The 18,961-nt window shown below is 43.0% G+C and overlaps 1 protein-coding gene across 6 annotated transcripts in view; it reads right to left on the bottom strand.

The window, feature by feature from the left end:
* Positions 1-18,961, bottom strand: part of GPM6B (glycoprotein M6B) — a 113,516-nt gene that overhangs the window by 37,110 nt on the left and 57,445 nt on the right. The window contains exon 1 of one of the 6 annotated variants that reach the window (XM_074814807.1): positions 2,992-3,100. The exons of the other annotated variants lie outside the window; for them this stretch is intronic. Coding sequence (XP_074670908.1) covers positions 2,992-3,046 — 55 coding nt within the window. The 5' untranslated portion in view covers positions 3,047-3,100. Of the gene's footprint in view, positions 1-2,991; positions 3,101-18,961 lie in introns of those variants that run through there. 6 annotated transcript variants of the gene reach the window in all.

Raw genomic sequence — 18,961 nt, 5'->3', positions numbered from 1 at the left:
GGAGCGCTGCAGCACAGCAGGAAAACAACATGCTTAGGTCTTTGTTCCTTTAATTCTGCACCTTGAAGACAACCCCACCTACTTCACTTTTGCTATGAACCCTATTCTCCAATATTGTTGCCAAAGCCTACTGCCATCTCAGAACACTAACAAGAGTTCCTAAATACTTGGACATACTGAAATAGCATCCTAGATATTTACATTGCACTTGCTAGCACTTAAGTAGAAGTGCTTCTTATACTTGTGGAAGAGCTATTTCTGCCAGAGTTTTAGAAGGCAGCAAAGGTCTCATAATACACTCCTGCTGTAACAGAGCTACTTAGACTCAAAACACGTAAGAGTTTGAGACAGAATTGGTATTGGGAGGCTACCTGTTCAATTTTTTTCTCTATCTCTATAAATAAATCTAAACTTCACTGAGTTCAGCCTTGACACACACTTATTCTTCTGCTCCACAAAGTCAGATTTAATCAGACAATCCTGTGTTAACTTTACATCCAGTACTGATTTTCAAAACTGCCCTCCCACTCTTCACATAGACTTCACCATCCCACCTACAATCTCTCATCTATTCAGTGCTTGTTTTGTTCTTCAGTCTTGGCCTCAGTCCAGTCTTTTCACAAAGCGTGGAAAAAAACAGGGACATATAAAGAAGTACAAAACCCTACAATCCCCCAGAAGAAATCAGGGGCACTCATTATAAAAAAGTACCCCACGGTGGAAGGGCATACGGAGAGACAGGGATGAATCCTCTTCCTGAATTTCATGAGGGATTCCATACATAAATCATAGATACAGATCTATGTGTGTATACATATGCAGAAAACATATACGTGTGTGTATACATTTGTATATGAAGAAAACACATGCATATGATTATATACACACTTTTATTGAGCAGAAAACCTTATCAGCATCATTGGAACCACAATGAGGAATGCAAACTAATTTACAGAGTCATGCAACAGGTATTAAGTTTGACAGTGAATGCACAATGAAGCACAATGCCAGTGCTACAGCCTCCCAGCTCAAGATTTCAGGGCCAAGAACCAAGTTACCCAGCGTCAGACTGGAGTATGCAGCAGAGCTAAACCATGCAGCAAGAGCACCGTTTCTTAGGCACCATTATCCGCTGACCTCAGTATCCTGGGTTGAAAGGCTGGCCTCACCAACGCTAGGCTCAGCCGTACATCTCTCCAAGACTCACTCATTGATTACTAGGAAGTTGTGTGTCAATGTTTTGAAAAGTCCATGTAATTCCACAGTCAAAACGTTGACATAGAAGAAAGCATCAAAATAATGATTGGTACAAGGTACTGAAATTCATTGTTTAAAGTTTCAGCACCTTGTAAGTCACCAATACTATAGCCGTTTCCCTGATACTGAAAATTCCCATTCCAATGTAGTTAAACTACACTTTGGGAGAGATCCTGGACTAGTTCTGTCATGCAGCCCTGGACCACCTGTTGAATTGCAAATACAGTTTCTGTTCACACACAAGAAGCTAGTCATGAAATCTTCAGTTAAGACACTAACGAAAGGGTCCCCAATTAATCATGGTATTCTTTGCAAGAGAAGATATCCTCATTAGGAAAGCTGCAGGACATTAACAAGTTCCACTTTGAGGGTGTTCAATTAACTCATCGACTAAATATGTGCCAGGCAACTTGAACTGGCCTAGCTTTTCCAGTCTCCTCTTTCTAGCTGCACCATTTGGGATCCCAGTCATGTATAAAGTAGCGGTTCTTTCTGCACTTTACAATGCCTTTGAGAACGCTGCCGGTGGACAACAAACAACTGCCGCTGAAGTGTTTAACAGGTCTTTCACTTACACCCATAAAAAGTTAAGTGTGCACTTGGGGAGTTCAGCACAATTTAAAAAAAAACAACCCACCCCTCTACCTTATAAACAGGGAATGACTTAACCTGCCAACAACGAGCATGGTTGGAGCTCTGTCTAGATCATGTCATGCCTTGATTTTTGCTGAACCTCAGCAGTGGGTGATCTTGCATACAAAGCGAGCTCTGAGACAAAAGCGCTATAGGGTGAGTTAAGGACAAAGTAGCAGCTTTCAGCCTGGATTCCCTGACAGGCTGTCAAGCAAAAATCCCTTGCCAGGGCAGGATTATTCCCTAGAGTATACATTTCCAACACTTTGTCTCGCCTAATTTTTTAAGTGTCTCGAGCTTGGAGCCTTTCAGTCGTTTCGCCATTCTGCAGCCCCAGCAGGTTTTGAGGCTCAGCACAAAGGATGGCTTGCACAGCAGCTGAGCCCCCGCTGCAGTCAATGCATAAGGAGCAGCTTCTCCAGAGCAGGATCCCGGCCTCTGAAATGGCCTCCAGTCCCGCTGCCTGAAAACCACCCAGACTCGCTTTTGAGCGATTCCACCCTGACACTGCCTAGTTACATCCCCATTTCTCTGTTTCTTTCCAAACATGACATTCACTGGTTTTAAACAGCTGAAAGGCATCATTTCTGCACTTTGTTATGAGTCAGAGTGAAACATTTACTTTTCTTCATCTGTTCCTTGCATCATTCCCATCCCATTTTATTTCTGCTCTCTGGGTTTCAGCACATTTGCAACCATCTCTCTTGCACTCAGAGCTTCCCAAGTGTAAACACCAAGCATTATCACTGTGTGTTTTCTCTGGAGACCTTTGCATTCGTTATTCAAAATGGCATCAGGCATTTTTGCTCTTAGTAGTACTACAGACACATCTTGTGTATCTATCACCACTATCGATTCCTGAGTACCATCATCTGCTCCACCTTTCTGCACGATTTGGAGAGGAAAAGAAAGGAGCTAAGGAACCAGGGAAAGGGAGAAGGGAGGTATCTATTGAAAAAAGAAAAATTAAAACAGTGGCGTTTCGTTAAAAGCACAAGGCAAAACCGACATCCAAGCCTCTGGCTAAGGTTCTTTCTTTAGTCCATAGGAGAAACTGTGTCTTTGTATCAAAAAACTGTACTACATCAAGTATGTGCTCACCGTCCTGGAGGTGACCGAAGGCATGTTGCTCAACATGGGATAGAGCTCCTCTCATTGCAGATCAGAGACTTGCCCACAGGTTGCAGAAAAAGATCGCAGCTTCTCATGTCCAGCCAAAATCAACCAGCCCGATGTGCCTGTTCACAAGTTTATTAGTACAGGGAAAAAACTGAAGACCAACCACAGCTTTGAAAGTATTTCTAAGCACTTAATTCCAGCTATGGGCCTCAGAAATATTTAAACTAATTATGTGTTCGAGTGTAGCACATACTTCTATTGCAGACAGAACATCACCAGACTGCAAGTACAATCAAAAGCCCATTTTCTTAGTTTAATTTGCCATTAGTACACTGCAGGTTTATAGAGCCAGACAAACAACTACAACTAAATTCTCATTGCCATTTCAAACTGTTTCCAAGTAAATATCATAGCAACACTATCAGAACCTTGAGTTCATTTAATCCCAAATTCTATACAATAGAATGACACTAGCACCTGTTAAAAAGAAAACAGAAAATGTAGTCCTCCTGGGTAAACCAAGTATCTCCCCAGCTCCAGAGCAACAGGGTCAGACTCCTGAGACAAAACCTGCCATTTAAAGATCTTTTCACGACTTTAATAAAGAAAAGAAAAAACCCAAACTCTAGGTTTTTATATATATCATGCAGTATTTAAAGAATAGTGCTTACAGATTTTTAATACATACCAAACACTGATGAATGTATTTATTTCAACCTGAAGTATAATCATTTAAATGAGTGGTAACAGACTAAGTAGTATTTCACAGATTGCCTTCTGTTTCATAACTGTGAAGAAAATAAACCACCCCAATGGCAGCAGCACCCGTGTCCCAAGTTGAAGGAGCCTCTTTACTGAGGGAGCTCAGCGCTGCGCAGCCAGCGAGCACCACTGCCCTGCAAGCATTAGCAAATCGTAAAGGAAGTGATGGAGGCCTTGTCAGAAAAAAATCAGTTACTTCAGCTTAAACTGCACTTAAAGTGAACAGAAAGTAGCTGCCCACATTACCCGGAAAGAAACACTGGGTTACAGGGCTGCAGGATGGGAGACAGTGGCCTGCACTTGCAGATCTTGCCTCCGCTCCCATGCTGGCTGGCGGTGGGGTGGCTGATGTGGGGAGCGCCCCCAAGGACCCCTGCCCTGGCAGCAGTGGCGGGGGGTCCTGGCGGGGCTGGGGGCAGCCAGCGCCCATGGGAATCCGCACGGCCCTGGGGCTTCACGGGTGACCGGTCTCATCAGCCCTATTCAGCCCTACTCCCCAAGCACAATAACCAGCAGCCGCGCTCCCATAATATGGGCCTCCCCCTTCTCCCCGCTTTTATCATCCTTCATATCTCAACGATGACAGGACTGAAAGGGCTTCTGATGGGAAATGTGCTTTGAATTAGCATATTTCCCCCTGCGTACAATGGAGGCATTAAGCTGCTGCGTTTTGAAAGTCCAAACAAAAGCAGCCCTGGCTGTTTTTAGCAGCACTGTTTGAAGTTTTATTCCCCCACTCTCTCTTCCAAGTTGCAAGCATATTTAACAAATTTTCGCTCTTTCTGAAAAGAAGGAAGCGCAACCGATAAAATCTAAAATAGTGAATTATATTATTTGATACGTTTCAGACTTTGAAAGAAAAAAAAAAAGCCACTCTTCTGATGTGGCAAAGAGCAACGTGGTGTCGGTGCAGTGTTTCCACTGAACCACAGTCTTGGGGTCCACCCCCCAGTGAGCTTGTCTGGATGCCCCCAGCACTTGCATGGAGCCTGTCATCGAGGATTTTGCAACTCAAGTACATTTACAGTAACCCAATATAAAGGATCCTCCCCCCTGTACCAGGGGCACACTGCTGAAAATACTGGTTTTCAACGAGAAATTAAACTGCTGTGCTGCAAGGAGAAACACATCAGCCTCCCTCACCCCTGGGATTATCCTTTGGTTTAACTTGAGGGTTATAAACAGCAGAGCTGAACCTCAGAAGTAAAACCTTTATGAAATGGCTTCATATAGAAAGTGAGTAACTATTTACCAGGGAAAGGAGGGCAGGAGGAAGTAGATGGAAATGACAAATTCAACACAGGGAGCAGAGGAGGAAAAAGCACTCCCGTACGAAAACATCTTTGGGCAACAACTGCTAGGAAAACAAATCTACCACAGCTCAGTGTGTTGGTCTGCAATTGCTCATTAGCACAGCTGGACCATTAGGAAGCCAGTTCGTGGCTTTCTTGGTAAAGAGGCATGTCTGCTTTCCTCCTATGTTAAACAGAATTTTCTCTGAGAGGAAGACGTAAGATTACACGGTTAAAATATTTCTCAGAGGAAGGGTTTGGTGGGGATTTTTTTTTTTCTTTTTCTTCTTCTTCCCCCTCCCAAGATTTCCAAGGTATTTATGTAATCTTCTATATGCGGCACAGCTAAGAACAAAAATCACACTCCTTAACAACATGAGATTACAGCAGAAAAGCAGAATGCCAATGAGATCCCAGGCAGGCAGCTTGCAAGTGAGGTGGATATAAAAACCATGCAGAAAAAAAGCCTGGGATGCAGCCTGCAGAAAAGTCGTGTAGGAGAAATGCCTGCTTTGTTCAGACTCTTCTGTTTCAGGAAATTTTCCTGAGGATCAGAAACCATCTCCACTCCTTGATTTCTTTAGCAGCAATGCTCAAGATACTCAACAGTCTCTGCTGTGCATGAGCACTTTGCTCTCAACCATCCATTTTTACCCTGCCACGTGCCACGTGACCTACACAGTGCCAGTGCTCCCTCCCGTAGAGTGCCAAGCCTGGGGATTTTGCAGATCCTCGTTACCTGGCAGGAGAGGCGTTTCACTTACTCATTTCCACCAGAACCAAAGAGTTACTGGTGCTGATGCAGTATAGTGTCCATATGGCAACTGTGCAGCAGTGACTGAGGTCTAACTGCAGACATATTCCTCCCTCCAGCAGATGTTCTCACACACTTCTCACCAAAACGTTCCTTGCGGCATCAAGCGCCTACAGCCTAAGGGTCTGTCTGCTAATGATTCGCACTCTTCTCTGATGCACCAGCTAAGCCAGTAACAAGCCAACTCTCCCCACAGGAAAGCTTTTTCACATTCTCCAATAGCTACATGTTCACTTTAACAATTATGTTTGCTATACTTGGGGCCACACATGACTGGATGGTGACTTTCTGACCAAAGTGGGCTAAAGAAATCTGGCTGGACAGTACTATGCACTATTTGGCGGTATTTCTCTACCACCACCTGTAAATTGCCTCTAAAGGCTGGACATGCATTTTTCCACGCTCTGAGGCACTTCACAACTTGGTACCAAAATAGTGGACAAGACCTCCACATGTTACCACAGAAAGGTCTCACATCAAAGCAAAAGGAGGACTTATGATGCCTTCCAGAGGCCTTCTTCCAGTCATTAACAGATGGATGAGAGTAATAAAGCAGCCTAGGCAGGAGACAGAGGAATTAGAGACCAAATAGAGACCAGTTTTCTCACTCATACTAGGATGAGCAGAACTTCACTTCATAAGCGCTCCTTCTGAGATGAGTCCTTTAGAAGTGTTGTTTCATCAACTGCTGCAACTGCTTGGCACAGAAAATGAAATAAACCTGCTCCATTTACAAACAGATGTACTTGCACCATTGCAGTTCTTACAGGTCACAAAAAGATGGTGTATTGGGGTTGCATGGCAGGGTTTTGGTAGCGGGGGGCTACAGGGGTGGCTTCTGTGAGCAGCTGCCAGCAGCTTCCCCTATGTCGGACAGAGCCGATGCCAGCCGGCTCCAAGACGGACCCGCCACTGGACAAGGCCAAGCTGAAGCCCATCAGTGATGGTGGTAGCACCTCTGGGATAATATATTTAAGGAAGGAAAAAACCTAATGCAACAGCAATTGCAGCAGAAGAGAGGAGTGAGAAAATGTGAGAGAAACAGCTCTGCAACAGCAAGGTCAGTGAAGAAGGAGGGGAGGAGGTGCTCCAGGCGCACCGGAGCAGCGATTCCCCTGCAGCCCGTGGTGCAGCCCATGGCAGGGCAGGCTGTGGCCCTGCACCCATGGAGGGTAACGCTGGAGCAGATCTCCACCTGCAGCCCGTGGGGGACCCCACACCGGAGCAGGTGGGTGCCCGAAGGAGGCTGTGAGCCCGTGGGAAGCCCACGCTGGAGCAGGCTCCTGGAAGGACCTGTGGCCCCCTGGGGAGAGAAGCCCACACTGGAGCAGGTTTGCTGTCAGGACTTGTGACCCTGTGGGGGACCCACACTGGAGCAGTTTGTTCCTGAAGGACTGCACCCCGTGGAAGGGACCCACGCTGGGGCAGTTTGTGAAGAGCTGCAGCCCATGGGAAGGACTGACACTGGAGAAGTTCATGGAGGACTGTCTGCCATGGGAGGGACCCCACACTGGAGCAAGGGACGAGTGTGAGGAATCCTCCCCCTGAGGAGGAAGGAGCAGCAGAAAAAATGTGTGATGAACTGTCCACAAGCCCCATTCCCCATGCCCCTGTGTCGCTGCGGAGGAGGAGGCAGAGAAAATAGGGAGTAAAGTTAAGCCCAGGAAGAAGGGAGGAGTGGGGGGAAGGTGTTTTAAGATTTAGTTTTTATTTCTCATTATCCTACTGTGATTTGATTGGTAATAAATTAAATTAATTTTCCCCAAGTTGAGTCTGTTTTGCTCATGATGGTAATTGCTGAGTCGTCTCCCTGTCCTTATCTCGACTCATGAGCCTTTTGTTGTATTTTCTCTCCCCTGTCTAACTGAGGAGGGGGAGTGATAGAGTAGCTTTGGTGGGCACCTGGCATCCAGCCAGGGTCAATCCACCACAGATGGTAAGAGAAATGCTCGCTAAAAAGGTCTAGTAAACTAGCAATGAGATTTTAGGCTTCCCGGGGAAGGGATCTATCAACAGAAACTTCAGGTAAAATAGTCTCATAACTCTGAATTTAGATCAAGAAAAGAGAAGGCCAAGAAAAAAAGTCCTCTGCTGATTAGGAGATACATCTCACCTGTGAAATTTCTCTTCAGGATGGCTGGGGTGTGGAGGAAAGGAAGTGAAAGAAGTCAGAACAGGGTAGAGCAATGCCTTTCATGTTGCTGATGCCCCAAAGGGACCTGACCACAGTACTTTACCAATCAAGGAAACATTCTGAAATTCCAGTTATTCTTCAGATTTGCTGGATTCAGACCAACGATGAATACACAGCACATGCCGCTATCCGCTGTGACATTCTGGCACAGGGCAGCACCCTACCAACAATGGCACCACTCTTCCTTTCAAAAACTCCCAGAAAGAGCGCTCTGTATTCTCATGTGATGAGACGGGCTTTTACAACTCAGATCACTACAGGTTATTGAACCCTGACAGTAATCTTATGAAGGTTCACTTGCTTTTTCTCAGACCTCAATAGGTACATATGATATCTAAGCTAAAATAAACAATCCTCATTACATTCATTTTGGCATCACGAGTCACTCTTGCTGAGACAAAACTATCTTCTCACCTCCACATTGAGTAAGTGCTATTAACTTTTCCAGTATCCCACCTACTGCTATTTTCTTCTGTGTAAGTGAACAACATAGAATTATCTCAGAATATGCTTCACACCTCAGCTTTCAGTGAGAAGAGAAAGCCACAGAAAACATTTAGGACATACTATGCCTGCTCCTGCAGGCAGAAATAGTTTCTGGCCTTCTATATTAATCTCATGAAAAAACAAACGCCAAAACTCAAACAGAGATTGATTTGCTATGAAGCAGGACAAGTCCCTCACATCTCCTTTCCTGTCCTTTTAACTCAGTCTAACAAAACTGACTTCCTGGATCATTACTATTTTTACTACTTTCTAAACACAGCCCTGACTTGGGGAATCTGTCTGAAGGTACGAATCAAGGCAGAGGTGATATTCAGTCTTCTCATGATATGGTAGATATTTGCTAGCCTAAAATTTCTGCTTAAATGCGAGAGCCCCAGCACTCGTTCAGACACACACATGGACATTAACGCAAAAAGCATCCTGAGCTCTCAAGGCTGCTCTTGGGACAGAGGAACAGGGCCCCATAAAATAGAAAACTCCTTTCAAGTCAAAGCTGGAGAGTTGGGAACACCAAACACCGAAGCTGGGCTGCTGGACACATCATGACCAAGATCAGGAAAGCAATGAAAGTAGGTACAGAGCAGGGTGAGAGGAGAAGGAAGGTCTCCCCACATTTCACCCTACGCATCCTACTCCATCCTAGTTGGAATGCAGTGCCTGGATGGAGCCCATCATCCACAGCACTGAAGTTTCCCACAGGGATCCTTCATGGTCCCAGGCATGCTGCACGAGCTGATCCCAAACTGGGGAGGAATATCCTGTGTCCTGCTACAGAGGAGCCTCCTCAGAGATATACATAACTCCAGAAACACTCAAGTGCCTGCATGCTTAAAAACATATAAACCCTTCTCTCCTCAAAAGCCCTACTCCTCTTTCCTTTCTACCCATGCTATACCTGCAACATAACAACACCACAGATGTTGACAAAATTTAATCTCGCTCCTAAATATTTCAAAGAGAAAGGGTTTAGAGCTTCATACAAAAAAACCCCACCAAAACTAATTAATCCAAGATGTAGCAACCAAATATGTGAGATGCCCTAGGGAAGTCAAATGTAATTTTCCAACAGTTTTGAATCACCTCACATAGTGTTAGACATGCTAGTCCATCTTGATAACTATTGCTCAAGATTTTTCCTCAGGACACAAAATTCCTACTAACAATACATAGAGGATCCCACTTTCCACCCTACAAGTCAAAGCACTGTTATGAATATGCTGTGCAAATAAGCCCTGCGCAATCCCACAGAAAAAAGAAAATGCACACCTAAAGCTGAGTAGATATTCAGAACCGCAACAGAGATGGAAGACATGAAAGCAGCTATTTCCACCTTAAAATATGTGTAATTTCTACTACACAACTCATTTTCTTTTCGAAAAGCCTTTGCTTCTCGGTGTTGGTGTAAACCCTAAATTTAGAGACATGAATTTCTATTCCTCTACAGTAAGCATTACAGAAGGAGTTTCTGCCTTCATCTTTCCTTTGGACCATATTTTAGCCTGAATTTAACCTTTCTTTGCTATACAGAATAGTTGCTGTGCCTGTAAGTAAATGAGATTAGAGGGGAAAGTATGTTTTTGCTTGGAAACATGCCATTAAAACGCACTGTTGGAAAACAAAGTATATAAACTGAATAGACTGTCCTTTTGTGTTTGCTGGGATACTTCACAAATGTAGGACAGGTGTATTACCCTTTTTAGTGCATAAACTAGGCCAGAAAAATTGCTTTCACAACACTAAAATCACTTTATTGATCTTTCACAGTATGTGCCTAAGATTTCCAGATGGACTCTAAACTACAGGGGTCAATTAGATACAACAGATATCTTTAAACATACCAAATTATCTGAACAGAAAATGCTAACAAATAAAATAGGTTACCATTCATGTGTGCTGTATCTTTCAGGAGCAGGAAAGCTACTTTCCAGTTCTCCCCAAGGAACATTTTGGTAATACTTCTCTGAATTTTTAGCTAAGCTATTTTTTTTCTTTCACATATTATTTTTTGAAACTTTATAAAAAGTTTCCTAAATTCTTCATGCTAATTAGATTCTAATCCAATTCACCAGATGTGGGCAGTCATCAGTACTCTTTGCATTAAGGACTTGTGATTCAAAAAGATATTGAAGCTGCTTCAGTTCCTCCTTGGCAAGGGAGCACTCTTCAGCATTTCGCTTTAACAAAAGTATCAACCAAGGACTGAAGACAGGTTACATTTCTACCTTCTACCAAGTTTCTCCTCTCTCAACAGCTTTTGCATCATTTACCATTTATTTATGTTTGTGCCTAAATGCAACATCAAAAGCATGAACTATTCAGCTGCAATAGCAGTATTTTCTCTCTTACCAATTTATTCGACAATGTTCCTTTTTAGAGAGGATTTTACAGAGTCAGAGGCAAATGGAAATGCAGTTTTAAAGGTGAGATGGTTAAGACTCATACTGCACTTAGGAAATACCCATGCAGCAGGGACAATAACTAGCAACTATGACATTACATTTAAACGCTGGTACCCTATACTTACTCATTAGTGTCCTTCTGGAATTCTGCTCCTTTCACGAAGTTTCTTTCCTTTGCCTTCAAAATAGCTGTGATTTGCTCATACATGATATGCCCTAACCCCCCTCTGACAACCTCTACTGACACAGTCATATTTTTCCCACTTGCATTTTCACATCGTTTGAATGCACGCATTGTCAGCCTCCTCTGCCTCCACCTCTCCTTTCCTACATTATGTGCAGAACCCATTTGTTTCAGATTATAAAAAGCAGTAGTGGATTCTGTAGCAACTAAAAAGAAGTAGTCAGCATATGGGATCTGTGGGAAATTTGATCTGGTAAGTGAAATGAGACTCAACTTTAGAAGTAACTGATAAATAGGAGAGAAGTTTCAAATATTATTACTATAGGATGGGTTGCATTTTCCTTTTAAAGTTATACAGAAGAACTGTGGCCACTGCCCTTGCAGAAAACTGCAATAAACATGGTTTTTTTTTAAGGAATGAGGCAGATGGCCCTGGCTTCAAATATAGAAGACCTTCCTACGCAAAACAGAGGTGCTGGCACATGATACATGGGTAGAAGGATTTTTATGGGTACTCTCCTGGGAATATGTACACCCAAGAGGTGAAACAGCAGGATAAGAGAGAAACAAAGGGGGGAAAAAAAAAAAAAAAAAAGGAAAAACTGGGAGCTGAGAAGGAAGAAGGAAGAAGGAAGTACCAGAGCAGCAGGCTCAGAAGGCACGCTGACACCATGTTTGCGACAGGAAAATGCAAAAAGCATAGCCTTCTGAGCAGATGGGGAGCGCAAAAGTACCTTTACATGGGGATTCAGATTACTGCATTGATCGTTATTTCTGAATGACTAAAGGGGACTTGAGATGGCAAGCAAAGAAATTACTTCAGTTCAGACGCAGGAGGTGGCAGAGCTCTGTCAGACTCCATCCACCTCCCACATGAGCGGGAAAGCAGCACTTCCGAGTCCTGAAAGCAGGCAGGGTCGTGCCAAACCCATGGTGGGTTTCACCCTGCGATTGGAACACTTCAGGAACCCATGCTGGAGACTCTGCCATCCAAGCAGCAACCACCGGCAGTTGTCCTCTCACTCACAATCTTCCTCCCCTGTCACATGTCACGGCTGCGGGCTCGCTTTCTTTGTCTCCCTCCCGAATAACTCCTCCTGCTTTCAGCCTGTGCTTAATCCTCCAGGAAACCTCACTCTCCCAAGAAGAAGAGTGCTTCTGTACGTAATCTCCAGACAGCAGCTGTGACCCCAGCACCCAGAAAGGGGATCATTGTGCAAAACCGTGGTATCAGGGATGAACTTCCCCTCAGCCCCTCTCCATTTATTTAAGGGCTGCTGGAAGCCCGCTGTTAGTTTATGCGCACACACTGCCAGCAGCGATTTTCGCTGGCAGCTGTGGGGTGCTTGTCTCTTTCCCTTCATTGCAGGCTACCCTCAGAATCTGCACAACCATCTATTTTATTATTTTTTATTTTGCATTTAAGGGATTGAACTTCCCACCTGCCAACAGAAGGAGCGCTTGTTTTTTGCATTCGGTCCTCGAGGCTATGGCAGTATTACTGAAAAGTCACTTTGTCCATTTTTAATATCCAGAAATACAGAACAGCTGTGCTTTCTCGTCATCCTTTTGTATAAGAGTGGCTCAGAGACAATACTAAATTCAAGGCTGCCAAGGCAACCTCGGACCTGAACTGCCTGAAAAAAATGTTTTTCTTTTTTTCCTTTTTTACACTTTATACTAGTTCTCAAGACACTCTATCCTACCAGCATCAGTTGGTAAAGCAACAGGTGTTATTTTAAGGCAGAAGAATCTGAATGATGTAATTCTTCATGGCAGGCTTATCAGCCTTTTAGCACACTCAGCTTTTATTATTTTGACGAGATAAACTTATGTAACAGCACAGAGCATACTAATTTACAGGATAACAACATGGATGTCAAGTTTGGAAGACTGCACTTTTGTTTCAGACTGTGGACATACTCATAGGAAAGGTATATGCTGCACAAACACTTTTAAAAGCATCAAGGTGGAATTCAATATATTGAAAGAAGCTGAAGTACTCTGGAGTGATTAACAAATGCGCTTCAGCAGAATGGCACAAAAGGATAATTAAGGCCTAAACCCACCGAGATACTGAGACAACTAACATCTCTCCAATTTCTTCTGCAATTGATCAGAAAAGATCACTTGCCCATTGATGTTGTACAGGTGGACCCAAAAGTTGTTCCAGATCACTGCAAGTAGCTACAAACTTTCCCATCTTCTAAAGCAAATCTTCCTGTTTGGAGGATTTAAGTGCTCCTGTGTGGAAACAGTGAGGATATATGTGGCCACGAAGCTGAATAATACCCCTCCTTTGACTCCTTCCTTGGCTAATGTTTTTCCCTCATGCAGAAGCATGCTGGAAGCCATCCACCCAGGAGCTGGTCTCTGGCAGAATAAGAGTCAGAGCAAAAACAGTATCAGAAAGACAGAGCTGTCTGAAATGGCAAAAATGCCAGGGGAAAAAAATTGCCATAACTTAAGTTTTCCAAAATCAGCCTGTTTGACTTAGCCTTCATCCCAGAGGACAAATACGAAACACCTCAAGGACAAAAAAATGCCTTTTTTCCCTCTAGCTCAGTACAAGTTTTCCAGACTCTGCCTATGCAGTCCTAGGCATCATCTCTCCAGTGCAACTGAACTGAAACAATGCAACTCTGGTGAAAGGTAAATGGTCACCATTCATCTTATCTAAATGGATCACAGCAAAACTATTTTCTTTGCTCTCATCCTTCCAAAATTCTCCTATTCACCCCTTGAACTATTGTTGATATCAAAGTCCTCAAGCAGGAAAGAAAAACAACCAAAAAGGACACACACTACTTTCTCAAAGGCTGAGACAAATTTCCAGAAGGGACTTTATACTGGGCTACTATTTGTCCACCTTTAAAACACACTTTCCCTTTCCTCCCTGGAGAGAATTATGCTTAAAAGAGGTACATCCACATACACATTCCTGCTGGCTTTGGCTGATATCTTCAGGATTTGTGGACCTGATGGGTCCACATGCTACTATGGGCTGGAGAAAAGTTCCCAGCTGTAACTCCACGTAGGTGAGCTCTTCCCACTCACGCCTGCTTCCCTTTTCTCTTTAAAGAGAAGCACTTGCTTACACACTATCTGCCATGCTAGTGCTGCATACACAGGCTGCTCTGCATATCCAAGCATTTATACAGCAACCCAGACCTTCTACAGATGAGGTGCCTTCAACCACTGAACAGGCTGAGGACCCCATCCCATATCGACAAAATGCTGCAGGCAGCAATGGGCCGTGAATATTCATATATTTCTATATCTGTTCATGTATCATCAGTGAGCATCAGTGCTACTTCAGGTGGTTGGCACCAGCGCTGCCTTGCTCATCAACTGCTTCACAGTGAGTAAGCAGCTCTGAGGCAGATCCATAATCACTGCAGATGCTGTTTGCCTGTCTTCACAATGTCTACACATGTGAACATATGGCCTTCTAGCATAAGGCCAGCTTATACAGTCATTAATTAGATATAATTTCAGACTGTTCAATGTATCCGATACAAAAATCGGTCCTCTGACAGGAATGTCCCCATGCTATAGAAACTTCCTCTGTGAATTACCTCATCTGATGAGGAACAGTTAATTCCTTTGCCTATGAACTGATACATTTCTGTTTATTACAAATGCAGATAAAGCAGCGTAAACACACCTGAACTTGCCAGTGGGTTTCTTCTCACTTTCTCTAGTTCTCACCACAAGCAGATGGGCGCTCCCCTCTCTCTCCAGAACGCAACACCTAAGATATTCTCCAAAAGCACCATCACAGCTCAGCCAGGCATTATGATGACAGCAATTCAGTCATGCTGCCAGGCTCAGAGAGCTAGTCACCGAACTCAAGGAAAGCTCATGGAAGTAATCATCCCATATGTAGATATACCTCATGACTCTATACACCAAAGTGAACTTGGTGAATTGTTGGAGTTTGCTTGTTTTTAAGTGAATAATCAGAAAGAGGATCAATTAAGGCTGAAGACTCAGAAAAGTTGGTATGCAAAATACATTTTTGGTAAAAGAATGTAAAGTCTTGCTCAGATTTTGTCTCATTGCTTCATTTTCTCACACAGCAGCACTAAACAGCAAAAGGCACATACACAGCCCCAGACCGGGCTGCTACTCAGAAGTAACTAGAGCGCATGAGAACCTCACCGGGGTTTCCTCATCAACCCACATGCAAAGGAGGACTCTAAGTCACGCTCTCTTCCTTCATCCCTCACAGCACCATGTGGAAGTTTGCAATATAGCACCGTTTGCAGAAAAGCACAGCAAAGTCATGGAGCTTGTGAGAATTTCCCAAGACCAGATGAGGTGCAAACTGCCAGTTTGGAAAGAGAGAAAGATATGACCTACAGGCACAGTCTGGAGTTAGTGGGGGAGAGGACCTTCCATGTGAAATGTGGGGAGTTTTCAGCAAAGCAAAGCAGGTATTTTAGAGAAAGGAGTGAGGATTTAACAGCAGCAAGAAAAAAAGGCATTTAAGGGACAGCATTCAATTCGTCATCTTTGATGGTACTGAACTATTCCTGAATTACTATAAAAGGACTTTTTAACTTCTCTTAGTAGCTCTTGATTAGACACCAGTTACAGAACAAAAAGACCCCAACAATAGTGGCCCTCCAAAATACAGGGATGGGTAGAGGTCCTTTTCTGTGGAAGCAGATGGGCAATAAGATCTTTCCTTCAGAAGCTGGCTGGTTCACTGGTTTCCCCTTGAACCCTGTAATGTTTGCATATGTTTATTTTTAGCTGAGCAAATAAACTTACTTGAAAGTGCATTGAACCTCTCTTTCATGTGAGCCCTGTAAGCTTTACTGAATTATTTTGCTAGATACAAGCCTCTCACAGAACTGAGTAGTCACAAATTACATATATCTACTGATTATTATGAGAGGAAATTAATTCTAACTTCTTTGTTGCATTTCATTGCAATGGATTATTTTTTAAGACTGACTTCCAGCAGATTCTCAGTGCTAGCAGAAAAGTTCTACTTTAAACATCTATGGTATATGAATAATGTCACATTTATGTAATATATTCATCCTTTCTAAATTTCTGATTTCCATTTGATTAGGATTTACTTAGTAGTCACTATTTTAATATAATTCTTCCCTACCAACTCCTGAAGTTGGGAATCGCTGCCAGCTGATCACTGTTGGCAGGCATAGGTATTTTTCTCATGCCTCTCTCCAGATGAGGTACCTTCAAGTAGGCACAAAGCAGCACTCAGTGGTCTACGTACAATCTAGGTATTTTTATCTCCATAGACTGTAACAAGATCTCTACAAACTGAGGAGTTCAAGGTTTGATATCTTTGCCATCTCTATCCCTTTCTCAAAAGAAAGTTGCAAAGAGTGATGTCAATGAGCTGGTAATGAAGAATCACTGAACATGGTTGATATTCATGTGGAAGGCTCTAGATAAAAGATTTGGCAACTGGAGATCTCAGTCTGCCCTAATAGGCTGGAGACAAATCACTGAATTGGCCCAACATCTGGTGATAAAGTGTTATAGTAGGTCAGGGTGTCACAAGACAGGTAGAGGGACAAGACTGACTGCAACATCAGAAGATAACTTTCTTATTGGCATTTAACTGGTGGTAATATGTACCACACAAATTTGCCAAGCTAGACAAAATCTGGTACTGCCAAAACCTACAGGACATATGCTTAAATAGTACTGCAGAGTAGTGAAGAAAATGAAGAGAAAAGATTCTGAGTATGAGAGATTTCAATTTCCCCCCCAACATTTGTATGGTCTACATTTTGCATCTCAAACCACTTGCACCTGCCATGAGAGGAGCAAAGTCCCTAGGAGGTCAGGTTTGGGAAAGGGGCCACCTAAATCAGCACGAGGTCAGCACCCATCTGGGTGTAAAGGACAATGACATTCAGCTCTGACAGCTGCGAAAGGGCACTAGCCTCAAAGTGGCACAGTCTAAGCAAAGAGAAGAAAGGCTTGTTGAATAACAGAAATACAAAAGCAGACAAATTTCCCACCTCTAACCTTGGTGAGATCAGCAGAAGCTATTCTCAAGCAGTGACGCATACAGCTTCAAACAAGTCAGAACTGTCAACAGAAAATATTACATGATTTATTAAACTGCTTCTAAAAGTTTACTGAAGAGTGGAACTTAACTGCATGTAAAAGCCTCCAAGATCTAGTCTTTCCCTTTCTTCTCCACAGGGCACTGATCTGGATTTTTGTTCTATATTTTCTTCAGTTTCCTCTGATGCCCAAACAAATGCTCTGCTAGAACAGATTATGATGTGCATCATCCATTCCTGCGGTGAAAAGACTACGAAGCAAGCCCACATTTCCTTCCACTGCCAAAACCACTTAGACATTTTGGCAATGTAGGACACATTCTTTATGTTAACTGGCAGCTACTGTCTGACAGCTGTTCAGCAGCCTATCTGAAAAAAACCTGATGGCCTCACTCCAGTTCCTGACAGACTTATTCCAGATCACAAAGCTTCCAGATTATTACAGCCCACAAGGCTTCATCCATCGAGTCCTCCGTCATCTCATTGTCTTCTACCTTTGCTACAAAGCCATACCGTTTCTTCCAGAGAAAGACAGCTGATCTGATGTCTTTAAAGACTTGGCCAGATGGGGAACCTACGAAATTTATGACTTAGTTCTTTCATAAATGAATCATCAGCATAATAAAGAATGTTACTTATTAGTAGCATGCATTATGCGTTCCAACTTCCAGACATCGAATCTTGTTATGTCACTGCCTTATGGATCAAATCTCTGTCTGCTGGTATAAGTATTCTCTCACATAGAGATTGACCTGGCAACATCTTAACCTTCTCTTGGATCAAATCAAAAGCTCACTCTCTCACAGCTTTTCTAGACTTACTGTTCTTCTTGCAACTCTTGTGAATCAAACTCTTCCACACAGTATTGAATCTTCATCACTCCTGTATCCAGGGATCACCTTCATTCCTTTATTGAGTAGTCTACGCTGAGAGTTTATATTTCGCTATCCATCACAAACTGTACGTGCCTCTCCAACTGCAGTTCTTCCACCTCTTGGATTGTGACCTACATTTGGTTTCTAGATACAATCTATTTTACAACTGTATCAATACCTTTCTTCATCAATATTCTATGTTCAACACCTATGGCTGGTTGAATTAATCAAAAAAGAGATTATCCTTCTCCTCCATCCACCCCACCCCCCCCCCCCAAAAATCTACTTGAAGCCCACTGGATTTTTATGAAGCCATTTTGTCATGTATAATTTACACACAATAGCATTTGTTTACTGTTTAAATGGTGCACCAAGATTTTCTTATGCATTTTTTTTTTCTTTATTGGTATATAAGAATGTAACAGTCACCCCTAATTAGACTTCTTGGACTATGCAGCTCAGGTACTCCAGGGACAACTAACATTAAATGAATTACTTTTTCACTTCTAGAGGTGATGGGACGGAGGAAAAAATCAACGTATTGGAGTCACACCTACAAAGATTTTCATCTCAGCTCAGCAGTGTGACAGTTTTAAATGGCTTCTGCAACTTTGCACAGTATAGAAGATACATCTCAACACTAACTTGGCTGAGTTCTTCTCAGACAAAAAAAATGATTCTTCAGAAATATCTCAAAACAAGAGACTTTGTCTTTCAGTGAATATCACTTAGTGCTTCCTAACTAAGGTCCATCCATCACCTACCACTTAAAAAAATTAAGGACACCAATGTGCACAATGTGACAGGAAAAGGAATTCTCTTACCTATGTCCTTCCTGCCTGGACCACACACCTAATTGATTTAGA

Source organism: Strix aluco, chromosome 2 (assembly GCF_031877795.1).
Source record: "Strix aluco isolate bStrAlu1 chromosome 2, bStrAlu1.hap1, whole genome shotgun sequence".
Taxonomy (NCBI): Eukaryota; Metazoa; Chordata; class Aves; order Strigiformes; family Strigidae; genus Strix; species Strix aluco.
Note: the sequence above shows the minus strand (reverse complement) of the source record. Positions and strands in the feature narration are given on the sequence as shown.